Source organism: Antechinus flavipes, chromosome 1, assembly GCF_016432865.1.
Source record: "Antechinus flavipes isolate AdamAnt ecotype Samford, QLD, Australia chromosome 1, AdamAnt_v2, whole genome shotgun sequence".
In the NCBI taxonomy this organism is placed as follows: Eukaryota; Metazoa; Chordata; class Mammalia; order Dasyuromorphia; family Dasyuridae; genus Antechinus; species Antechinus flavipes.
Genome location: NC_067398.1, coordinates 456898791 through 456925822, shown reverse-complemented (window position 1 = coordinate 456925822; position 27032 = coordinate 456898791). Strand labels below are relative to the sequence as shown.

The window sequence follows — 27032 nt, the reverse complement described above, 5'->3', positions numbered from 1 at the left end:
AAAATCTACATAAACTGAATCCCCAGTATTCCTTTCATTTTCTAATTTAGTAATCCTGTAAAAATGGTTAACGAGATTGGCCTAGCATGACTTCTTTACTTCTTGAAGCCTGGTACTTTGTAATCCCTGCTTCCTTTCTAGGACTCAGTCAAGCTAAATAACTTATAAATTTGCAAATTTTTGACTTCCTCCATTTTTAAAAAATAAAAGATACCTCTCTTTTTCCCAAGATCTCTAAAACATCATTGACAGTGGCTCAGTAAAGACATTGGCCAATTCTTTCAGGATCCAAGGATGTAGGTCATCTAGAACTAGTGAAATGAATTCAGTGAGGGCAGATAGGTATTTTTCTATTATACTGCTACAATCTAATACTGCTACAATCTAGGCTAACAACTCCCAGCTAATTATCCATATTTTATCAATTACCATATAAAGGTCATTTTCCATTAAGAAATGAGACAAAAATGATCAAGCGAATTCAGGTTTTTCCCTAAAAGTCAGAGCTGAATGTCCTCTTAAGGCCTGGGAGGCTTATGGCACAGGAGATAGGAAAAACAGAAGGAATAGGAATAGGAATCTAAGAAGCCCTTCAGGAAATACAAAGCAACAGCATAAAAAGGGCCTTGAAATACTGTGTTGTGAGAGGGTCTCTGGAATCTCTTAGGGATGGTAAAAGGCTGCCCTGCCTCAGAGCAGGTAGAAGAGTGGTGCAGAGATGTGACAGTGAAAGGCAAGAAGGAGCTGCACTAGGGAGGGCCTGAACAAGTCTTTCTGGGACAATGACTTCTCCTTGCCTTAAGTGGTAGGATTTTTTTAAAAGGAATGGGGTGCCTCTATTCCTCTAAGGTAAAGTCTACCACCCAAATAAGTTCACTCAGGTCAGAGCTTGTTTTCAAGCAAAATCTTCCTTTTGCTTGAATCTGGCTCCAGAGCCCTATGTGGCCATGAGCAACTCAAGAGCAATTGATTTCTGAACAATCAATAACATGGCCTTAAGTCTCCTCTTTTATCTCCTCAAAAATAGAAGCCTATCAAATCCCTCAAAGAAGACTTTCTGAAACTCATAAATTCCCAATGAGTTTGTTCCATAACCTTCTGATTCAATATAATAAGGAACAAGTGGTTCCTAATTTGTGGATGCATGGAATCTCGGAAACCACAATATATACACCAAAAACTGTTATTCTGACCTTTCTTTAATTCCCAACAAAATATACAAGATAATTCAATGTAGTAAGCCATAATTGTAGAGTAAATAATGTCTCTCATATAGGCATTATTTTTGAAACATATATAGATAATTGTGATGAATAAGATACAAATTTAAAAGCATTACAAATTCATAAAAGCTTTTTATCACGATGTATTTTCTTTATTGGTGGATGCCAACAGTGTAACATTTTTGTTTTTTTAAAAGAGTCTTAAAACTCAAAAAGGTTCAAAGTCACTGCTAGAACTCATACTACATTCATATTAAATATAATTGTACACAAAATCAGTTATTATTCTGCTTACTTCAGTCATTTAAAGACAATACAGGGATTTTTTTGTTTTTGCAATTTACAGTAGAAATGAAAAAAACTATTAGGCCCTTCTCTCACTTTTTGGGGTCAATCAAAAATCTTAAATAACTTGAAATGATAATGTATCTTCTACAAATAATGAAGCATAAATGAGGACTTCCTGCAAATACCTATTCAATTTCAAGAATTCAATTAAGACTTTACATGAACTGTATGTAAAAGTTTAGCCAATCTATTTATTTTTCTACCTTTTGCAAAACAAAATATTGTCTACTTACTTTTGTATTACATTTTGCAAGCTCAACATCATACCCAGTTCTCCTTTCATCTTTTCTCTGTTAGCCCGGCATTCTGCCAAGTAGCGTAGAGCCTGAAACAGAAACAATTAATTCTTATTTCTAAATTATCCAAATTAATTAATTTACTGCAAAAGGTTCTCTTCCTTATTTAGAAGCTATCTATTAATGTTAATACTATGCTCAATAAACAGTCTGGTTAAGCCACTTTGATTCAAAAGTATTTTTTGGCAACAGTTCTAACATTTCTAGGTGAAAAGATTTAAAAAAATTTTTTTTAATAAATCCATTACTGTCCTCAAGAAGTTTATATTCAACTGGAGCTTGAAGGTTCAACATCTCAACAAATTAGTAAATTCAAGAATTTGAAGAGGAAAAGATACTAATAAAAGTGGAACATCTCTAAAATATGGTAAAAAGGCTAAGTCTTGATATCTAAAAAGTTGAAAAAATATAAAACAAAAACAGGGAGCCAAGATGGAGAAGCAGAGCAGAACAATAATGTGAGCTGAACCCCATCTTCAAACTGCGCCAAACAGAAAATATACTACACAAAATACTGATAAGAAAATCCAATAAAAAAATTATGAATTATTTTTCCTGCCCAGCTCAACATAGGGAGACAGAGGTTTGTTGAACACTGCTGACAGGGTAGCACTTTAGTGCCAAAGGAGAGACCGTGAACTAGAGGATTAAAGAAGTCCCAAATCTATAACAGGACTTTTCCAGACCATTCTGGAGCATCATGATAGGAAAAAGTACTGATCAGCAACTTTGCTGCCCAAAACACAGTAACTAGTCATAGATCCAGAAAGGACTGATTAAGTGGCCCAGTCCTCAAATTACCTATTCCAAAAGTCTCAGACTATAGTTTAAGAGCAAATTCAGAAGCAAGCAACAGCAATAGACCTCTTTAGTCTCCATTCCAGTTTGAAGCCTTGCAGAGAAATAATCAGAGTAGGAAGATCAGATCTAATGGGAACCTGCACTTCTGTGTCTGAACTAATGGATATCACTGCTAACTAATGGTGTCTGAGCTTAACAGTCTACTATTACTTAGACCAAACCCAGCATAGGAATGTGCAGAGTTCAGACCAGGGTACAGCACTCACAGACTTTGCCCTGGATCAGACTGCCTTAGGAACACCATAGGCTTCCAGATCCCCAGCCTCTTTGAGATCCTAGAATAATACAATACGCAATATATCCCCAAAAAGTACGCAAACCAACCCAGGCCTTCCATCTAAAAGGGTGGCAGAGGTAGCTAGATGATGCAATAGATAGAGCACTTGTTCTGGAATCTGGAAAATCCAAGTTCAAATGAGACCTCAGACACTTAACATTTGCTAGCTGGGCAAGACCATGGACAAGTCATTTAACTTCAATTGTGGGATTTAAAAAAAAAAATTGATTCTAATTCCTCTAAAAGTGTGGCAGAGCCGAGTTCTAATAACAAGTCCAAAGTAAGGAAAGAGGTTGGAAGACTGGACAAACAAAAAAAATCTCAATAACAAGCTATTATGATAGCAGAGACCCTCAAGACACAAATAGAAGAGAATTACTCCAAAGCCTCTACAAGTAATTCCTCAGAGAAATGCATAGCTTGGGCACAAATTCAAATAGAATTCTTAAAAAACATGAAGAGTCTAAAAAAAAAAATTTTTTTTTTTTACTGTTTTTATAAATGAAATGAGAGTGAGGAAAACTTTGGAAAGGAAATGGTTATAGAAGAAGGAATTGGAAGGGGTATTAACACTTTAGCCCAAACAACAAACTCCCTGAAAATTACAATGGACAGAACAGAAACTAAAGTCTCCATGAGACAACAAGAATTATATTAAATTTAAAAAAAAAAATGCCGGGGGGTACGAGGGGGAAAGTGGGGGGGAGGGGGGAGAGAGGGAATCAGGGGGAGAAGGGGGAGGAGAATGTTATTTCATACCAAAAACAAGTGACCTGGAAAAGAGATTTGGGAGAAAAATGTAAGAATCATTGTACTTTCTGAAAACCATAACAACAAAAAAAGACCTTAGACATCCTATTTAAAGAACTCTTAAAAAGAAAACCACCCAAATCTCTTAGAACCAGAAGGTAAAGTATAAATATAAAGAATCCATCAGTTATCTCCTGAAATAAATCCCAAAACAAAAACTCTCAGCAACATTGCAGCCAAAATCCAGAGCTTCCATTCCAAAGAAAAAATACTATAAGCAGCCCACAAAAAAAAATTCAATATCAAACAATTATAGTCAATCTCAATCTCTGTCTCTCCTTCCCTTCCTCCTTTCTTCCCTCTCCCCAACCCTTCTCCTCCTTTCTTCCCTCTCCCTCTCTCTCTCACATCCACACACACAATTCAGTAGTTACTATTTTAAAGGATATAGGTTGGAATATCATATTCTAAAAAGGCTTATAGTCAAGACTTACCCAGTGAAATTGAGTATAATGCTATGGGGAGAAAATATACCCTTAATGAAACAGAGGGCTTCCAAGCATTCCTGAAAAAAAAGACCAGAGTTGTGGAGTAATTCTGAAGTTCAAATACAAGAGTGACTAAATACAAAAAGGGGAATATGAATAAATAACTATAAAAGGACAAAACAAAGAAAAACTAATTATATTCAAATATGGGTAGATGACATTCTCCCTGAACCCTCATCATCAGAGGTCACAGAGGGAATCTAATTAGACAAGATTTGGAAGTGATTCTGTTGTATCTTGACAACTTTTTAAAAAAGAAAGAAAAGAGAGAAGAATATACTGAGGGTGTAGGTAAGGGGGAAAGGAATCAGAAAGAATGTTAGGGAAAATTACTTCACATAAAAGGGGTACATAAGTAGACATTTATATAAACAAGGAGGAGAGTGTAGGGAAGGGGCCAACAATTAAATCTCATTCTCAATTGAAACAACCAAAAGAAGGAATGTGCATGTGAGGTGCACATACACAGACTTGGGTACAGAAACACACTTCATTCATTCAATAGGTTATGGCACATAGATGGGACAGACTACTATTATGCTATAAAAAAACAATGAAAGTGAAAGTAAAAGATGGGAATCTGAAAGGATGTCCATCAGTAGAGAGTAGCTGAACAAGTCATGGTACATAAATGGGATAAAATACTATTGTGCTACAAAAAATAACAAAGGAGATGGTTTCAGAGAAATCTAGGAAGAATTGTATGAACTGTTGCACAATTAACAAAATCAGAAAAACCATTTATGCAAAGACAATAAAGTAAAACCAACTTTTAAAGAATTAGTAACTCTGATCATTATAATGACCAACTATATGTGTTTGTAATAAAGATTTTGTTTTCCTTTCATTATCAAATTTACAGGGAGTATGGGGAGAGGATGGAGAGGGAGAAAAGACAGATCTTTGCTGATTGAAAAAATAATTTTTTTTTTAAAGATAAAGACACCAAAAACTAATGTTAAAAAAAATTATAAACTAATTACTTCTCTTTTATGTTTAATTGACTAAAATTTAATGGGGTTTTTCTTCCCCCACAAGCTTTGGAGAGAAAATGATGGAATAAGCCTGCAAACAAACTGATTTTATGTACAGCGCAGTTATTGCCTTGGCAACAGACTATGGTGAGTATAACATAGTGAGGAGTCAAGGATTTTTCCTAGATTGAGAGACCTGGAGAAATGTTGTTGATATCTACTGTAACAGGCAAGGTTGGGGGAGGGGTGGTGTCCACAGGATTAAGAGGGAAAGATAAGTTCCAATTTGGACACAATGCATTTTAGATGTATATTGAATCGAATTCAAGATGTCTAAAGGGCAAGTTGGAGATGGCAAGCCTGAAGTTCAACAGGGCAAGACAAGTAGATAAGTACAGCAAAAGTGGTGTTATCTAATACTTGCCAGTGGAACAGCTAAAAACAGAAAATTCTAATCCACTCTCAAGACAAATAATCTTACTAATCTTACAAGTTAAGAGTTCTACAGCTGAAGGTACCCTAGAAAAGGAAATTCATCTTAATTAACAAACACTTCTTATGCACTTGCTCTATTTAAAGATTTGTACCAGCTGCTGGGGCTGAGAGTAGAAGTGTTACAATGAATACAGTCTTTCCCTTTTAGAATGAAAAAAAAAAATTTCAAGTAAAATGACTGCAGAACAGTTATGAAACAACCAACCAACAAGTACACAGTAATACAAACTGAATTGAACACTGTAAACAAATGTTAAGATAAAACATGTACCATAAAGAGTTAAATCTAATTTTACTATACTTAATGATAAATTCTCTCAAAGTTATCATTACTTTCTCATAAATTTTAAAAAGAATTTTTGGTTTTTAATACTTCCATTTTGGTCCATATTTTATCTTTCCTGACCTCTCTCCAGCGTTTAACATTTCTAACTACCTGCTGCTCCTCCTCTGAAACACTCTGTTCTATCTGGTTTTTCATGATCTTATTCTCTACAGGTTCTCTGACAAGAAAAACCAATCCTTTTTAGTCTCCATTGTTCAACCATTATTTTTGGCTTACTGACCTTAAATGAGTATATCTCAAGACTGACTTAGGGTGGAGCCAAGATGTGGAAAAAAGACAGGAACGTGTCCGAGTTCTCCCTAAACCCTTTAAAGAGTGAAAGATTTTCAAACCAAAAACAAGTAAAAAGGTCAGCAAGAAACACCCGTTGTACCAGGGTTAAAGTGAAACACAGACCAGGTCTGAGCAAATCTGGAGCACACCTTCAGAGTGATAATCACCAGAGGCAGCTAATCAGAATCTAAGAACAAATCTAAGACCATAGATAGTAAGAGGGTTAAATAACTGATCAGAAAAACAGGATCCTGTGTTTTGTCTTGTGGCTGCAGTAGAGAAGGGACCCTCAATATAGTTCCAGGGCAAAAAAGAATATTTGTGGTAACTCACAGGCCAGGACAGTAGTAAACATACCTGTCCTTACATCATATCACCTTGGAAGTTCTGAAAACTAACATGTTTCTAGATGTATCTTTTTTTTTGAAAAAATCCCTGAAGCTTGAGACAATGTACCCTACCCTGGAAACAGAGCCCCGTTTTAGCAAAAAGTTAAAAGTCAAAAAATAAACTGGAAAAATGAGCAAATGCCAGAAAATATTCTAACCATAACAATTTACCATGGTTAACAAGGAAGATCAAAACACAACTTCAGAAGACTAAAACAAAGTAAAAACTCTAATATTCAAAACATTCAAGAAAAATATAAATTGGTCTCAGGCCACAGAACTCAAAAAAGAATTTGAAAATGAAGAGAAATAAAGGAAAAATTAGGAAGAGAAATAAGAATAATGCAAAAAAAAAATCATGAAAAAAATGAGTCAACAGCATGGTAAAGGAGGCATAAAAATAGTAGTTAAAATAATTCCTAAAAAAACACACTAGCCAAATGGCAAAATTACAAAAATCTATTAAGAACAACGCCTTAAGAAGCAGAGTGGGTCAAATGGAAAAAGAGGCACAAAAATTCACTGAAGGAAAAAACTCCTTCAATGGAATTGGTCAAATGGAAAAGGAGACACAAAAGGGGATAAGAGAAGGGGAATAGGGTGATAAAAAGGATGGCAACTTGGATGAGAACAGTCAGAAACAAAACATTTCTGAAGGATAAAGTAAAAAAAAAAAAAGAGAGACTAGAAAGAATAGAGGGAAATAAAGCTGGTAATCATAAGTAGGAAAAAATTTTGAAGCAAGTTTCTCTGGTAAAGGACTCATGTCTCAAATATACAAACTAGTCAAATTTATAAAAATAAGAGTCATTCCCAAAAATGATAAAATGATCAAAAGACATTTTCAGATGCTATCTATAGCCATATGAAGAAAAATGTTTTAAATCCCTGAAGAAATGCAAATTAAAACAATATTGAGATACTTCCCTCATACTTATAAGATTGACTAACTGGACAAAAAAGGAAAATGACAACTATTAAAGGGAATGTGGGAAAAATGAGACATTAGTTCCCTGTTGGTGGAAATATGAATTGACTCAATCATTACGTAGAACAATTTGGAACTATGCCCAAAGGGTTTTTGTAAACTCTTTGACTCAAAAATACTACTACTAGATCTACATCCCAAGAGATTAAAAAACAATATACATACATATATATATATATATATATATATATATATATATTTACAGCAGGTCTTTTCTGGAGATAAAGAATTGGAAATTGAGGGAATAGCTGAACAATTTGTGTTACACTAATTCTGTTGTGATGGAATACTATATATTAGAAATCAATGAGCAAGATGCTTTCACAAAAACACTTACATGAACTGATTCATCAAAGTGAAATTAATAGAACTAGGAGAAGATTATACACAGTAACAGCAATAATCAACTGTGAATGAAAACTATTTTCAACAATAAAAGATCCAAGACAATTCAGGACTTGTGATTAAAAAAAAAAAAATTGCTATCCATCTCCAGAAAAAGAACTGATGGAGCCTGAAAATATATACATAGCATACTTTTTAAAAAATCTTTATTTTCTTGGAGTTTTGGGGGGGAGGGATGAGTCTATATGTATTCTTTTAAAACATGACTAATAGAAAACTTCTGCATGACTACACATATATAATCTATAGTAAACTGTTTGCCTTCTCAATGATGGGGAAGAGGAGAGAGGGGAAGAGAATTTAAAATTCTTTTAATCAAAAGAGTCTATCTTGGGCCTACCCATATATTAACTCCCTGTTCTGTTGTGGGCATTATCACCCACTCAGTATGTTGTTCCTAACTCCTCCATCTTCCTAAGCCTGCTTACCCATCAACTGTCAACTACTTTGATTCCATCTTCACAACCTATCTAGCATCCATAATCTTCTCTCCATTTACATAGCAACCAACTCAGTTCAAGCCCTTGTCTACCTGATGGATTGTTAGAATAGTTTTCTAATTGGTTTTTTAGTCTCTAGGTTTTCCTCTCCAATTCATCTTTCACACAAGTATTGAATTGATATTACTAAAGCACAACTGTGTTCATGTTATTCCATTGCTTAATGTTCCATTCTGCCTCCAAGACAAAATATAAATTCTTCTATTTGAATCTTTTACAACATAGCTCTAATCTGCCTTTCCAGATTTAATATATACTCATCCAACTCTCTTCTGCTCAGATATCCACTTCAATTTCTGATAAAACATTTTGAGAAGGACTTACAGAATCCATGGCTTCCTTCCAAGGTCAACTTAAGCATTACCTCCAACATGAATGAAACTTCTTCTGATCTCTGCTAACAAACTACTTTATATATATTTTTAGTTTTAATGTTCAGGTACAAACTGTTTTCTCCAATAGTATGTAAACTCCTGCAGCATAAGTACTGTTTTGTTCACTTTCATCTTTGCATTGTTAACACCTAACAATATCTGAAACTCAGCATTTGTTGAGGTGTGCTACAATGTGAGAATTTCTCTCATGGTAATTGTACCCATATTTGAAAAATTCCTCCTTCCTATCTATACCTTGCTCCTCCCAGGAACATTAATAAATGTTTGCTGAAGTTCAATAAAGAACAATGACATGCTGGAAAGCATCGAAAGAAGGGCAACCAATTAGCTCAAGAACGCAACGCCATATGAATCAATATCCATTGAAGAAACTGAGTATGTTTAGCAGAAAGAAACAGTAACTCCGGGTATCTGCAGGGCTTTCATGAAGAAAACTGGGTTAGAGATGTTCTTGACTTTAGAAAAAACTGGGAGCAACATGTAGACACTGTAGAGAGGATGATTTAGACTAGTTTAAAAAAAAAACTCCAGGACTCAAGGTGCCAAAGCCAAATGAGGAACCTCATCTCTCACTTCCCAAAGGGCTTTGAGCCACAAAACTCACTCTCAGCTGTAAGGGTCAGGTTGGAAAAGACAGCCTCTGGGATTCCTTTTGTGTGCCAGGTCAAATAGTGTCAAAGGCAATGGGTAAAGATGTGGTTTAGGATGAAAGCACAGGAAACTGGGGAAGTAAATCAATAAAATAAAAAAAAAAAAATCCAGTTTCAGATTCAGAAAATAAACCATTAAGAAACAATATGATTCACTCAGCAATTGGTGAGCTCCAACTTCTTAATTGAATAGGGGTTTTTTTAATAATGCAATGCAAAGTTGCATAAAACACATACACAGTAAAAGTATTTTTCACTGTGCTACATTACTTATAAAAATTAGTAACAAAGTTCTACTTTGCCAAACATCACATGAAACTGAAACTCAGCATTTGTTGAGGTGTGCTACAATGTCAGAATTTCTCTCGTGGTAATTGTACCCATATTTGAAAAATTCCTCCTTCCTATCTATACCTTTCTCCTCCCAGGAATTCTACAAGTTATTCAAAGACAAGGCTATTTGTGTTCCAGTACAAAATGTGGTTTAAATGATCTGGCATCTAGCAATATCAAGAAACATCAGGTTTGGATTCATAAAATTATGAAGAACCTATATCAAAGTGTTTCCGAAAATCTAAGTAACTATGTGTTGTACATTAAAACTTAATTTATACTAGAAAACTAAATGGAAAGATTAGAATATTCAAGTACAAAGAAGTATAATCACTCTCATATTCAGAATGAAATTAAATTAACAAGATATACTATTCTGACACGAAGATTTTCCAAGTTGTTTTGATATGTGAAAATCCACTCAAGCAAAATGTTTGGCTGGCAGTCAGATCCGGTGTTTTTATATACATCCTCTCCTTAAGCAGAATGTAAAACAGCTCTCTGTTAGGTAGATCTACTCCATTTTCTCTGAGTAGCTGCTGACATCTGAGGCCTACTATCATCATTAATCTTCCCTATTAAAATTTTCTTCTGAATTTTGGGAAAGAGGCAGGAAAAGATATAATAAGATGACATAATGGCCTTCCATAAAACATATTAACAAAAACTATCACTCCAAAATTCTAGTATTAAAAAAGAGAATTTTAAAAACTTTAGCAAGTCTGAGTAAAAATGCAAATTTGGCAGCCTGAACAGTTATGAGATCAAAAAAGTCAAAGATTTTAATGTTTAACTTAATTTTAAAATTGTCAATATACAGTCTTCTTCTTTGGCTTCTAAGATCAGATACATTTTTGGTTCTCCTACTTTTCCAGTTTCTCCTCTTACTGACTCCTCATGGTCCTCTAGCTTTTCCGAAAATCCTCTCTAAGGCTGGTGTAACTTTGGTCTTCTTTTCTTTCTTCTTTTCTCTCTATACTCTCTCTTTCTTGATTATTCCTTTCATTTTCATAACTTCTATTATCATCCCTCATAGATAACTCTCATATGTCTATCATCACTGAATCCCAACTTGTCCTATATTTCCAATATCTATTCTAGATAAAAACAGCAGATCACAATCAAAATATGTAATACCAAATTAGTCAACTTTCCTACTTCCACTTTATCAGAAAAGTGTTTTTTTTATTTTTATTAATGGCATCCCAAGCTTCCCAGTTACCAAAGCCCAAAATACTGGAGGAGTTAGCTTTAACTCCTATTTCTTCCTTCCCCACAGATCCAAATCTATTGTTCATATTTTCTCTCTTGGGCATTTGGCCTCTTTTTTTCCCCCCACTCCTACAGCCACCACTCAATTTTTGTTCCCTACAGAGTACTTTACATTTCCTAATTGTCTTCCCAATTACAATCTAATTAGGTCTCCCTTCAATTTAGAATCTACATCACTTCAACCATCTAGCAAAGTCCTTCCCTTCCTACAAGGCCAAAGTCAAATGCCAATTTCTCCATGAAGTCTTTCTTGATGCCCCACCAGAGCAAAAATTTCTCCCTACTCGATTTTCCCTAATCTACTCTTTGCACTTACTCTAAGTATATCAGTTAATCTGAAGATTTGCCACTTCTTGAACTGTTAATGAAAAAGCAGGACCTGTGATATTCTTCTTTATGTTCCTTAAACCTAGCACTACCTTAGACATAGTGGACAAGTATTTATTTGTTGATGTGAAATGTCATTTTCACTGTTTAAAATAAAAACTTCCCTGTCCATTGATATTTTATTCAACATTTATTAGCATCTATATGTATAATGCATTGTGCTAAGAAGAAGATATGAAACACAGTTCTGACCTGAAGAACTTTATAATCTAATACTTGCCTAATAAAGCGGAGTCTCCTCTTTTAGCTTTTTCATAGGACTTTGAAAAATGTCAACATTAAATGTTGACAAGAAGGGAGAAGTGTTAAAAAGAAGGCATTCACAAATATTTAATGAAAGTAGCATTTAGGCAAGTTTAGAATTATGAAATAGTTTCTGTTCTGCTGAAAAGAGCATTTAACTTTATATGACCTTGCTATTAAGATTAAAGTATCAATCATTTCAAAAACTTGACCAAACCCATATCTCCCTATAAAAACCTATGATATTACATGCTAATTTTAGTATCTTGGTCTGCTGTTCCTTTTTTTAAAACACACCAAGGTCAAGGGTAATACAACTTCACTAGGAGGACTTCATAATTTGTCTCACTTTTATCAAAGCTTGAAAACCTTAAGTAAGCACACTTCAAGGGATTATTTTCATATTTATATTATAACACAGCAGAACAAAAAATTTCGAGACTAATTACTTATTCCATATATAATATACTTATTTCATTTTTTTATTAGGTTTTTTTTTCTTTCTTTTTTTTTTTTAACAACCCTGAAAATCCAGTGCTTCTCAGTTCTAATGGGATCTGATAAGTATATCTTATTTTACACACACAGCAAATTTTACACATACAGTCTTCAATACTGATGACATATAAAGAGGAGACAGTAAATTAAAACCCAAAGAGATGCCAAATTCTTATTTTAGTTTCAAGGTTCTTTCCAAAAATGACTTTACTCCTCCCTAAAGGGAGAAGTCAACAGGAATAGAAGAAACAAAACAAACAGCAGAAAAATTAAACAGCGGATTAATGTTTTATTTTTTAAAAAATAGTATTTTAGATACTTTTAAAATTTTTATTTTGCTAAAGGATATACTTCTCTTTCTCTGGAATTCTTTCCCTTCTTTTCTCTGCCTCCTGGCTTCTCTACTTTACTTCAGATAGCAACTAAAATTTTAGCTTTTACAACAATGGCCTTCCAAATCCACTATGTAATCTGATCATCTGAGATTATCTCCAATTTATCCTATATATGCCTTGTGTGTACAGTATTGACATGTTACTTCCCCCATTAAATTGAGAGCTCCATGAAAGCAAGGGCTGCTTTTAGCTATTTATTTTCAGTGCTTAGCACAGGGAGGAACAATTTTAAGTACTTAATAAATTTTCCTTTATCAATGTTTAATAAGATGTTGATCTCAAAAATGCATAAAATTTCAAAGTATTTTATTTTATTCATAAGAATCCATTATATAAAAAGAGCAGAAGTTTCAACCAATAGATATGGTTTCTCTAAACCACAATATACCACTTTCAAAAAACTGTATTTTATAACCCAGCTATAGAGCCTCATATTTCAACAAAGGCGCTTCAAATTACCAACCTGAATAGCTTAAAAGGAGGATGATTTTATTGCCTTCCTACTTATGACAAAAACAGAAGAATAATTTGTCAAATATTAGGGTCTGTGCTATAAATGTGAACGATAATTAATGAAAAAAGTAAACTACTTCAAACAGAGTGAAATCAAAGTGCCCCAAAGACAATACTATCATTGCTTACAACGTGCTTTCTAGGGCACTTTTGCCATGGTAATACAGTGCAAAACCAATATTACATATAAAATCATAAAACTCAACAAAATAGATTTCAGCACTTAAGAGAATTTTTTAAATGTGGTTTTAAGTTGGTTTAATACATATATTTATTTATTTATTGGTGGGGAAGGTGGACAGCTTATGTCTTCACTGATGTAGAGAACCCCTACTAAAGCAATGGTAGGTAAATCTGCTGGCAATTTTTAGCATGACTGAAGATGGTGGCACTAACCTAATTAGTAGTTACCAGTGTATTCTCTATTCATAGTAAAAACAAATGCCAATTTCACTTAAGCATGTCCTACATCAGGGCTTCTTAAATTTTTTTCTACTCAAAACTTCTTTCCATCCAAGAAATTTTTATACAATCCCATCTTGAATCTGAACTGAGGTGTTTCTGGAGCATTCAAGCATATACAGTGCAAAGTATTCATTCATGCTGTGGTTTTAGAATCAAGGCTACAGTGAAGTCTCCCAACATAATACAGGCAAGCACTTCCAGAAAGATCTTGAATTCATTATATGTTTGATTTTGAATTCATCATATGTTTGATTTTGAATTAATTTCTGGTCACTGCATTCAGAATTGGTTCATCATGTGGCTACATTTTTGATGACCACCACATTGAGTTATATAACCATGATGGGTTGCGACCCAGTTTAAGAAGTTCTAGATGAAGCAATAAAAGTTTAATTTTAGCAAATCTAAATCTTGATTATATCTTTTAAATATCCTGTGTACTGAAATGTGTGGTATGCATAAAGCTGAAGACTGAGGAACAGCCATTTCTGGGAAAAATAATTTATGATTTTCATGGACTTCTCCCTCCTCCTTCTCCCTCCGTCCCCCCCCAAAGAACAACTGATAAACTACTGTTACCTTAGACATGAGTATTTGGCAGATATGCTTTTGAAAATGACTGAAGTGATCCTACTACTTTCAGGAAAACAACCAGCAATCTTTAATGCCAATGATGAAATTTGACTTTTCAAGCAAAAATTAGAATTTTGGAAAACTTGTATCCCTCCCCTGAGTTTAAAAAGCTTCCCAGACTTTAAAAAACAAACTTGTCAAATGGTGATAATAGCATGTATTTTTCATATTGTATAATCAAATATGTAAAACATATAGAATTCTACATTAACAGTAAACCAAATGACCATGCATGACATTATAAAATCATGCATGAGTAGAAGATCCATTCAGCACAAGACAGACCAATGGATTTTCATTGAAAACACACACACACACACACACACACACACACACACACACACACACACTTCATTGATATGATTTCAGATTCCATATTGTAACTATCCCTTAAGAAACTACCACCTGCAGAGTGGTCAAAGAATCTGAACACAAGTTTTCAAAACAAGAATTATAAACCATAAACAATCATATCAAAAAATTCTCAAAATTACTAATAAAGGAAATACAAACTAAAACAACTCTCACATTTTACCTCATAGCCATCAGATTGGAAAAGATGACAAAAGAGAGAAAGTGTTGGAAGAACTGTAGAAAGAGAAAAATATAAATGAAAAAACACTAAAAGCTACTTGAACTCAAAATAGGCAATTATTAGTAGTTCCAAAGGATAAATGATATAATATATTTCCTTTTTTCTTAAAAAAGAATGGCAGAGAGGACTACAGATGCCTTTTTACTCATCATTTTCTTTGAAACAAGGAAGCATAGGAAAGGGGAAGATTCCAGGGAGTATCTATATCTTAAAAAGCAAAAGGTATCAATAAAATTTAAATTTCAGGGAGTTAACAGCAGACTATACCACAAGCTGATGTTAGTCCTAAAATTACTACCCCTTCTGCTTCCACAGCATGTGTTCTTTTATGTTGCCCCTTTCAAACCTGTTACTATGGTCAGTATGTATTCTATATTCTCTCCCAAAAAAGGCTCTAACAGTAATACTCTTTTCTTTTCATCATTAACAAAGGAAAACTTAAAAGCAACTAATTATGTATGTCTACGTATTAATAGCTTAACATTATTACATGTCAGATCTTGTTCTTACAAATTTTTAGCAATTGCTCAAATTCTCTTATTATGGAAATTTGTTCTAGTTGCTAATTTAAAAAAAAAGGATGATAAATTAGGTGGTTAGAAATATTTTTGCTAGATTTTTTTCTTATAATTGCATTTGATCTTATAACCAAGAGGCAGTATGATATTAAAATTAAAAGCAGGTCTGGGTGAGTCAGACACATAGAGGCTGTGACACCTTGGCCCAAGTGGCAAGTTCTCAAACAACTATTTAAGATTATAAATTGCAGAGAAGGGACTAAATCTGCATTGATAAAGGGAATTTCCTCCATAAGGGTTTCTTACCAGATGAAATCACAAATCCAATTTAAACAGGCATACATATGCATATGCATACATACACACACACACACACACATACACACACACAAAACTACTGGCAATATTTAAAAAGATAGAAATCTAAGTTTTTTTCTTAGAAGAAACGTATCTCTTTATCCATGGCAGTATTATACTTCTAAATACTTAAGATACAATTTTTTTGTCTTAAGTCTGTGATTTCACCAATTTCAGAAACACCCAATGTAGAAACTAATGCAGATTAGTCAAATCACTCTAAATGAAAACCTTCAAGAATCACCTAGAACACTTACAAGAGGAAAGGTGATTTGACTCCAGTCTCCCAACAAGTATATGTCAGATGTAGGACTGAAACTTCTTTAAGCCAGAGATGCCTTGATATCCATTAGGCCAAGGCTTCTTACAAATTTTTTCCACTCGAGAACCCTTTACACCTGAGAAATGTTTACACAACCCAGTATATAAAATAGATATACAAATCAAACATTTACTAACAATAAATCATAATTTCCTGATTCCCACATTCAGTAACTAGATTCTATATGAAGTAGAGAACCACAGTTTAAGAAAGGCCATGGAACAAAAGGTTTGGCAATTGTCAATGCTGTAAAATTACCCATATATATAATTTGTAAATAATAGGCTATTAAAAAAATAAAAATAAAAATAAATTGGGAAAAAAAAAAAAAAAAGCCATACTGCCTCTCTCAGAGAGGATGGGTTTTTATTTAATCAGCCCTTTGTTTATATGAATAGAATTTTTTTTTTTTACCATAGGCCAAAAAGCTAGGGGGAAAAGCCTTCACAAATTTTTATTTAACAAAAAAAAACAGAAACAATCAAGAATTCTAAGACAGAAAGCAGAATGGGAAAACCAGACAACTATGCACCTCTGAGCTATATAATCAATAAGGTGACAGCTTCCAACTATAGTAAATCACAAGCTCAGACATGCTCATAAGTGTTCAATATCAAATAGAAAAAAATTTTTTATCTGTACTGTACCTCCAAATGAGGTCAACCAAGAATTAACTCTACTGCCTTTTTCAAGGGGATATTTATCTTTCTCAAAAGAACTAAAAAAAAAAAAAAAAAGAAAAAGAAAAAGGACAGACCATCTTAATGACAAAAAAACTGTACTGAGCCAAAAACACAAGCAAATGGATTCGATGAACACAAGCAAATGGATTTACAGGATAAATAAAATTTCAAGAGGGAAGAATAGATATACAAAGTCTCCTGAAGGAAAAAGCTAACCTAAAATTTATAACATTTAACAAGCATTAAGGTATCACTTACTAGCAAAGCTGAGTGGACAACAGGAGGATTGGGGTGATCCATAAACAAAATGAGGCCCGGCAGACATCCTTGATCCTGGACAATGGCTCGTCTATTTAGCGGATCTGCTGCAAGATCCCGAAGCTGGTTAACCACCGAAAGTGCATCAGGCTCATCATTCATGGTGACAGAACTCATCTTCTATGCCATATGAAGAAATAATGTCTTTTTCTTTTTAATTCTGTTGAGAAAAATAGTTTAATTAGTATCACAGGTTAATGATTTAAATCTCCTAGAGTACAGCATAGAACCTAAAAAGCTAAAAGCTGAATTAAATTTATATAAAGAAGGGGATCCTGGGCTATCTTGAGAAGCATCTACCCAGTACTCATGAGGCACAAGTTCCCCTTGTCCTGCTCAGATCACATCTCTGGAACAGCATATTCAATTGTGAGAGTCACATTTTAGTTGATAAATTGGGCAGCAGAAAAGGAAATATACTAGAATTATAAGAAATCCAAAAGTTTTATCATATGAAAAGTGGTTTAAAGGAATAGGGAAGATGTTGGCTAGAAGACAAAATCACAGGATCACAGCTTTAAAGGTGGATGGGACCTTTAAATATTATCAAGTCCAACACTTTCATTTCAGTTTTCATCAGACAGTTGAAGGACTGTGATACAAGAGAAGGATTAAACTTGTTCTAATTGAATCTGATAAGCAAAAGTGGAGGAGAAAGTAAAAGCTGCAGGAAGCAAATTTGGCTTGATAGAGACTGGTAGATTTTGGTGCAATATAATAATATTATCTCCCAGCCACCAAACCATGTTTGTAGTCTCAGTTCCACAAATTAATAAATTGCGTAAAAACAAATATTTTTTAAAGGATTTAATTTCTTTGAATTTCATCATTTAACTTAATCCCTTCATATTATAGTTAGGTTATTCTAATTAGGAAATATTTGTTTAGAAGAATGAAACTCAAGTAGGTAGACAATATATAAAAATTCTATTCATATCCAAAGTTCAAAAACAAACCAACTTTCTCTTGCGGATAACCTGAGTTCTTACTGTTTAGTGGATGTTCTCCAATTTGATGAAAAAATAATATGGGCCATTTATTTATTTTGGAACAAAAAAAAAGATGTTAGTGATCACTTGACCTTGAAAAGTTGTATCAATCTTTTAAAAACTTTTAAAACAAGAGCCAAATTTTTAAAGAGCAAGTTCTCAACTGTACTGAATTTTTGTAAATGTATCTATTCCTAAGTCACCATGCTCAAAAAAAAAAAAAAAAATCCTCCTCCCTTTTTAGCTAATCTGGTTCTCACACAGAAACAATTTCTCTCTGGTTTTCAGCTTTGGTTAAAGCCAACAGAACCTGTGCTAAAACAATACTATCTTGAAGAATCTAGACTCACTTTTGCACATAAATCAAGTATCACTGCTATACTAATTTGTATTGATAAGGAACATAGTAATGAGATTATCTATGGGAATAACATTAGTATTTGCATTGCACCTTAGTTTGCAAGCTACCTCACAATTACTGTCTAATTTGATATAAATCTATATTATTTTCTCTAAAATGTACATACACCTACGTTTATAAAGAAGATATTCTTTGCCTCAATTGCTACCCAGCCTTAATCACCGAATGGGTTCAGTATCAGTCAAACTGAGATCTGTTGAAGAACTTGGCTTAAAAAGACCAAGTCTCTCATTGCATGCTGAGCCATCTCCAGTCATCTTGATCTATATCTGGGCCACTGGACCCAGATGGCTCTGGAAGGGAAAGTGAGGCAGGTGACCTTGCACAATCCTCCCTCACTTAAAACCAATTCACTTGCATGTCATGGCACCACCTCCCTGATGTCATGGTCCTCTTTGAGAATTGCAGAACAACCAACCACAATAGCATTGACTTCTTATTTATTTGTCAATGTTGCAGTTTCAAGAAAGTCTCAAACTCATACAATGTTGAGTTGGAAGGGACCTACCTCAGAAGCCACCTAGTTCAACCATAGTCTAAACAAAAATCTCCTCTACACTATACATATCAAGTAGTCAATTCAGCATCAGCAGTAAAACTCCTTTTAGATAACTTCAATTGTTAAATAAGTTGTTTGTTTTCTTAAAAACCATATTTAAAAAAAAAAAAAGGTATAAACAGGCCACAAAATGAATGATTAATGGAATGTTTTTCCTTCTGGTTGTCTTTATTATTGGCTAGTTACACACTTTTCCCTATGAGGATAATAAATTGCTCATGCAAGCATGTGTATTACACATGTATAAGACCTATGAAAAAAGAAGCCAGATAAGTGACCCAACTCAGATATCTATCTGAGAACTAGGTACGCTATCAGTAACAGGACTTTCTGTACCCTATTAGACTTGATTTCTCCCTTAGCGCTTTTCTATCTAAAGGGAGCCTTAGGGGAAAAAACATTCTTGTAGTGTTTCATGATATCTCTTCCTCAAATGCTCTTAAACCATAGCTACTGGCTCCTTCCACACCAAATGGGAGAAGCAATATAATTAGGTTTCAGAACAGCCAATCAGTCAAATACCTAAGTCAGATACTCATTGCTCAAACATATTGAGGGTCTTCTCTAGGCTATGTGCTTAGCTGTGGGCAGAATAAAAGCAGCAGCAAATTCCCAATATAACAGGAAAAAAAGGGGTTGTGACTTATCAAGTATTAAAAAGACCAACAACCCTGATACACACTTCCATTTTTCTTGAAATGAGATAGAAGATAGACTTTTAAGCAGCTTTAACACAAAATAAAATATCTTTCTTCAAAAGTTGGAGGAAAATATATGAATATTCTAACAAATGAAAACATGTAATTTCAAAACAGTACCTTTGTACATAATAGCTTACTCTAGTATTCCTAGAGCTGAATCAAGTTCAGATCAGGAAAAAACTCAGAAATAGATTCTATAAAGCAATCTACCAGGAAACCAGGGCCTACCCAGTAAAGGCATCTTACTTTGTGTATGCTTGCCGTGGGAATAATAATCAAACTAATGTTACCAATATAGTTACAAAAAAAACTGTGCCAATTTATTGTCCTATAACAGCATTCACATTCACAGACTCTTAGGCCAAAACTTCCTTCTCTGTTCCACTTTCCTTTAAGTGTCATACCGCCCTATTAAAAAGTAAATTCATTAAGAAAAAAAATTACCCATCAGATCTATGGATAAGAGCAGAGATCAAGACCAAACAAGAAAAAGAAATGATACACAAGAAATAAAATGAACAATGTTTATTACATGAAATTAAAAGTTTTACTGCAAATAAAACCAACAAATAATCAAAATCAATGTAGCTAAAACTAGAAGAGAAGCAAATAAAGGGGAAAATCTTTGCATTAAGTTTCTCTGATAAAAGTTTAATTCCTAAGACATTTAGGGAACCAAATTAAATTTTAAAAATAAAAGCTATTCTTCAATTGATAAATGGTCCAAGGATATAAACAGGTGGTTTTTAGAGTAAGAAATCCCAGCTATCAATAGACATATGAAAAATATTCTAAATCACTAATAAAAGAAATGTAAATTAAAACAAGCCTAAGTTTCATATCTCAGATACATCAAACTGGCAAATGTGATTAAAAAATATTAGTGACAAATGCTAAAAGAACTTTGAGAAAACAGGTATACTAATATAATTCCAGTATTTGTTACTGGAATGATTAGTTTAGCCATTCTGAAAGCAATCTATAACAACGTTAGGAAAACAACTCTCATTAATTATCCAAATAGTTTGGTTTTTCATATAAATTGCATCAACCTTACATTAATCCCCAAAGATGAATTCATTAGTTTTAGAAGTTTAAAAAAAAATGGTTTTGGCTCCTTCCTATTTTGAAATCCCCATGTTGTACCTTTCAAGTAAGTTTTAAAAGGATAAGAGTGTGATATCTTTATGACCTTTCCTCATTTTTCTTAAGATAACTCAGTTTCAAATAGAATAGAGAACTGTGAGATAGATACTTGATCATTTCATCAGGTCCCCGGACCCCATTATCATCTCTATGCAAATGATTTCCAAGTTTTTGGTTGTTTATTCTGTCCTACTTTTTCACCTCAATTTCAGCTCTGAATCAGAAACTATTTACTGGAAACCCCATATGGCTCAAACTCAATAAATCCAAAAAGGATTCACTATATTTCTCCCTGAACAAACTTACTCTAAATGTCCTTACTTTGACTAAGAAATCACCATACTTCCTGTCATCCCATCTACAAGTTCAAAATCACTTCTCCCCTCCTCCACCCAATTAGCTGCCAACTTCTGTTAATTTTATCTCCACATAATTTCTCACATACATTCCCTACTTTCACTCTATGCACACAAAAGCTGTATGATATTATGGAAAAACTGTTATATTTAGAAGCAAGGAATATGGGTTCAAACCCTAGATATTTTAAGCTACCTTGTAAAGCCGCTTCATGTGTCTTGAATCTTATTTATAAAATGAGAAGTTGTAAAAAAAAAAAAAAATGAGTTCTAGGTTCTCTCAGTTCTCAAAATATGATCCTATGATATTTCATTGTCTTCCACTTGGGCCATTGGATATTATATATAAAAAAGAACTTAATTGGTCTCTCCCTGCTTCCTATCTTTCCCCTTCTAAATCCAATATTTTACACAATTATAAAATAACTGCTCCTAAAACAGGAATCTGATCATTATACTACTATCCTGCTCAGAGATTTTCAGTAACTTCTTACAATTTTTAGGATAAAATACAGACCTCTGTGCCTGGCATTTAAAGCACTGCACAGTACAAGTTCCACATATTTGTCTATAAGTATTTCATATCATTTCCTTTCACATACAGTATGTTCCAATCAAATTGATCCCCTACCTTTTTTTGGGGGGAAGGAGTGTCAAAAAAGGACATTTCATTTCCTACCTGAGTCCTTGTATGGATTGTCCCTCAGGAGTCAATTCAATGCAGTAATTACTTCCTATAGTGATTAATATACACCAGGCACTATATCAGGTACTCAGAAAAACAAAGAAAAAATAAGTCGCTGTTTTCAAGAAGCTTATATTTTCCTTGAGTCAGGGAGAAAATATATCATGAATAATGATAAGTAAAAATCAGGATACATACACACACACACACACACACACACACACACAATTGCAGAAGAAGAGGGAGGCACACTGATAACCAAAGAACATCCTGAAAGCTCTATTGTCAGAAGTGGAATTTCAGTTGAGTCCTGAAGGGAGATGGGGGTCACAAGAAATGGAGGTGAATAGATAATACTCCAAAACATCAACTCTAATGAGTTAGCAGTTTGTAAAGATTCCAACACTCCAGGCATAGGAGAAAACCTCTGCAAGGGCATGGAAGCCAGAGATAAAAGTCATCTTTGGAGAATGGCAACAGGCAAGTTTGGCTGGAACTTAAGAGTACACAAAAAGGAACAATGTATAATCATCCCAGAAAGAAAAGTAGAAATATGATTGTAAAGAGCTTTTATATGCCACAGAGAGGCAAGAGTGGGAATCATTGAAGCTTCTGAAGCAGGAGAGGAACTAGGATGAATGTAGCATAAATGGAAAGGGGAGAGATATGAGAGATGATGTGAAGGTGGAAATAAGACAACAGATGTCTAAGAGTATAAAGAACTGAAGAAGGCAATGAGGTTATAAACCTGGGGAAACTAAAAGAATGCTGATACTCTTAAGAGAAACAGGAATATTAGGAGTTTAAGGAGAGAAATAATGAATTTTGTTTTGGAATATATAAATTTTAAATATCTACAGGGAAATAAAGATCTACAGTGTTCAGAAAATAGACAAACTTAGAAGAGAAGAGCTGGATATGCATGTATATCTTTAAGAGTCATCTGCACACAGATGATAGCTAAAGATGACAGGTGAGAGTTGATAAGATCACCCAGATGGAGGATAAGGAAAGACATGAGGGGCTACACACAGAACCAGGATGGTGATCTTGCAAAAAAAAAAGTCTAAAAACAGCAATTTCAGGAAAACACAGGAAAGACTTATCCAGAAAGATGGAGTATCCAATCAACAATGTAAGATCAAGAAAAGTGAGGACTGAAAAAAGTTCACTGGACTTAGCAATTTAGACCCCCTGATAATCTTGGGGTTCACATATGGAGGGGAAGAAAACAGAAACTGGGTTGAGGAATGGGAGTTAAGAAAAATGAAGAAAATGAATTTTTTCTATTTGTCAATGAAGAGAGGAGAAATAAGGTTTGATAGCTGCATGAGTTTAAGGAAAGATTTTTATGGATCTGGGAATCTAAACACATTTATAACTAATGGCAAAGATTAAAAAGAGGGAAGAAGGAACAGCTAGGTGATAAAATGCAATGGACAGAGCCCCAGCCCTGAAGTCAGGAGGGCTTGAGTTCAAATTTGATATCAGACACTTAATACTTCCTAGCTGGGTGACTCTGAGCAAGTCACTTAACCCCAATTGCTTGGGGGGGAGGGGGAGGGAAGAGAAGGGGAGGAAGGAGGGGAATTAGAAAGAAGCATGCTGCTGGAGATGGGATCAAAAGCACAAGTACAATGGCTGGCACTTTACAAAGAAAAGACATAACTATTATTAAGAGAACAGAGGAAAGAAGGAGAACAGAGAAAGGTGGTTGCAGAATCCATAGTTTTCTTCAAAGACCAGACCAAGTGCCACCAGTTGTTTTTCTCTCCTTCTTCCGCTACTTTGTATTTTAATTGATATATATATCTAATATCTCTGAAAAGACAAGCTATTCCTTGAGGATAGGGGCTATTTCATCTTTGTTTCTGCATAGCCTGAGTCTCTCATATTGCACTGTTATAGAGACAGCAACTGACATGGACTTAAAATTTCACTGGCAAAGAGAATTCCCTACTAAAGAAACTCCCTTTACTAATGAATCACGGCACTTTCTCTAGTCTTAGAGTCATCTAAGGTATTGAGAAGTTATTTAGCCTGCATAGAGCCACAGAGTGTTTGTCAGTAACAAGCCTTGAACCTGGATCTTCCTGGCTTGAAGGCTTGCTGCTTATTCACTAGACCAGGGGTGGGGAACATCCAAGCCCACTGGTCATATAAGGCCCAATAAATCATTTGATCTAGTCCTGCCATCAGCAGGCAACAAAAACTTCCCGCTACTTGAGTTCTTTAAGTTGATAATTTTGTATGGGTCTCAAATAACATTATAAATTTCTAAATGACCCTTGGGAGAAAAAAGGTTACCCACTTTAGGCCATGTTGCTTCTACACAAATAGATGCTTAAATATTGTTCAATTGAATTTTAAGGATAAGACCTTCAAAAACTACACATTCATTTAGCATTATTTATATCCAGGCACAAGTTGTGTGATTCTGGGGTAAGCCACTTAACCTTGTTGCTTCAGTGTCCTCTGTAGAATGAGCTAGATAAGAAAATGGCAAACCACACCAATGTCTTTGCCAAGAAAACCCCCCAAATGGGGTCACAAAGAATCTGACAACTGAAAAATAACTGAAAACAATGTGCATTACTAACATTTGTGCCCCATGCAAGTTCATCAATAGATTTTATGAAGTCCTTGAAGATTTAAACAAATGTGCACAACAGAATTGAGAATTACATAGACCTTGTTAGTTTCAACAAACCACTATATTCTACTCAGCAAGCATTGGCTTAAGCACATTTGAAAGGAGCCAACTACATGAAAATCTGTGGCTAGCACTGCTATACTTCCACACTTGATAAAAAGCAGCCAAATATTATGAAGTGAAACATAGTATGGGGGGAAAAAAATGATGCATTTGAAATGAGGTGTCAAAAGGCAAGAAAAAAAATCAAAGTTTCTATGGCAATTCCAAAACAGAGTTCATCTGCAATTTCCTTCAAATGCTTTCTTCTTCCTTTTGAGGATATCATCATAGTTCTTAGTCACCCAAGTTCATATTCTGTTACCCTTAATTCTTCTTTCATTTCTCATGTTTATCAGTTGCCAAGTCTTTACCATGTCTGTCCACAGTATCTCTCCCATTAGGTCCCCACTCTTCACTCAAATAGCCATACCAGGTTTATTGCAACAATGTCCTAAGAGGTCTAAAAAATTCTCATTCCAATCCATAATCACCTTCTCAAAAAGCATCAGTGCCTCTCCCTTTTACCTATAAACTCAAATATAAACTACTATATTGGGGATTTTAAAGCCTTTTACAAGCAGGGTCCCACCTACCTTTCCGGTGTGCTTACACATTTGCCTACATTAAAAATCCAAAGAAAATTCACTATTTGATACTCTTCATATCTTTCTACAAATACAGACCTCCCCCTTTTCATTCAAAAGTCATTAAGTGCTTTTTGTGCTACTAAGACCTGAAATAACAAATAAAAGTAAAAAGTTGCATGTATATACATGCACATGTATACATACAAATGTGTATTTGCTATATACATTTTACTTACATATGTATATGTATTTACACATACATGTACTTGAAAATATATGTATACACAGAGTAAACAAGAAAAACTTTAGCGGGATAGGCAATAATAGTGGAAGGCTGGGAGGTGATTTAGAAGGGGTTCAGAGACTCTGAAAGGCCTGTAGCAGGAGTTTGGATTTGATCATTCTTAAAGGATTCCAGAAGACTTTTGCATTTCTAATTTCTTTCATAGTTCAGCTCAAGCACAACCTGCTAAAACCTAATTACACCCCCCTCGACAGCCCAGCTACTACTAGTGGCTTTTGTCTCCACCTCTCAACCAGAAATTAACTTATATTTGCTTTGTACATCTTTTTGCTTACTCACATGTACCTCCAGTTTCCCTTACAAAACATAAGCTCCCTAAAAGCAAGGATAGTTTCGTCCTTGCCCCCCCATACATCCAAACATAGCCCCTAGGCACCAAGGCGGGGGAATGGGGGAGAGAATAAGTGCTGACTGACATGACTAGTAAAAGGATCAGGACAGTTAAATCTTCTTGGAGAGAACTAAAACAAAGAAGACGACGGTCACCACTGAGTTCCAACAAGACCAAACTTGGGGCCGAGCGGGAAACCAAAGACCGCGGGCCAGTCAAGAACGAAGGCCTCTCCTTGGTCGAGACCCACCCCCAAAGTACAGAGATCGTTTGGCCCAGCCTGGCTTGCCGGCCGACACTTTGTCCTCCAGCCCACCCGTTCGCCTCACTGCCTGGCGAGCTGGGACGTCCCAACGTACCGACGCTCCGAGGGCAGCTTCACGCATTCAGGCCCCGCCGCATCGTGGAGCCACACGGTCGGAAGCGTTCCAAGGCCCGTGGAGGTGGTGCCGTTCGCTGTCCCCGCCGCGGCTAGCGGAAAAGACTCAACTACTTTGGCCCAGAAGAAGAACACTTTAGAGAAGCTAAAAGCAAGGGAGGAGGACTGAACAGGGGACTCTAGCTCGGTGACCCGATCACTTCTGCAGTCTCTGCGCGCTCATTGGCTCTAAGCGCGAGATCAATTTTCACCAATTCCTGAAGTTCTTCTTAGGGTACGAAGGTCGTTGGCTACGAAGGATAAAGAGTCGTGGCCTTATAAAGATAGAGCCAATAGGAAACCAGAAACACTGGAATGGACCTCGCGCCTTACCGTCCGCCTGGGCTCTGCCTATAGGAGAAATCTCGTGGAGTTTGAGACTTAGAGAGAGCTTAGTTTCAGCTTTAGAACTACAATTCCCAGAATTCAATGTGACTTGAAGGACTCTGTAGTACTTCCAAATGAAGCGGCTCGGCTTAAAACTTTATTTCCCAGGAACCAGTTCGTGGAATTTTTGCTAACTTTGCTAACGAAAATATTTATCTTAATTATCAAAAAATGGTTTCTTTCTTTTTTACTGTTTTTTAAAG

At 34.9% G+C, this 27032-nt stretch overlaps 1 protein-coding gene across 1 annotated transcript in view; it reads right to left on the bottom strand.

The window, feature by feature from the left end:
* Nucleotides 1–26637, bottom strand: part of ARMC1 (armadillo repeat containing 1) — an 81963-nt gene extending 55326 nt beyond the window's left edge. The window contains exons 1-3 of the mRNA XM_051970115.1: nt 26384–26637; nt 17191–17410; nt 1805–1896 (exon numbers count right to left, since the gene is read on the bottom strand). Coding sequence (XP_051826075.1) covers nt 1805–1896; nt 17191–17367 — 269 coding nt within the window. The 5' untranslated portion in view covers nt 17368–17410; nt 26384–26637. The remainder of the gene's footprint in view (nt 1–1804; nt 1897–17190; nt 17411–26383) is intronic.
* Nucleotides 26638–27032: the final 395 nt, after the last annotated feature.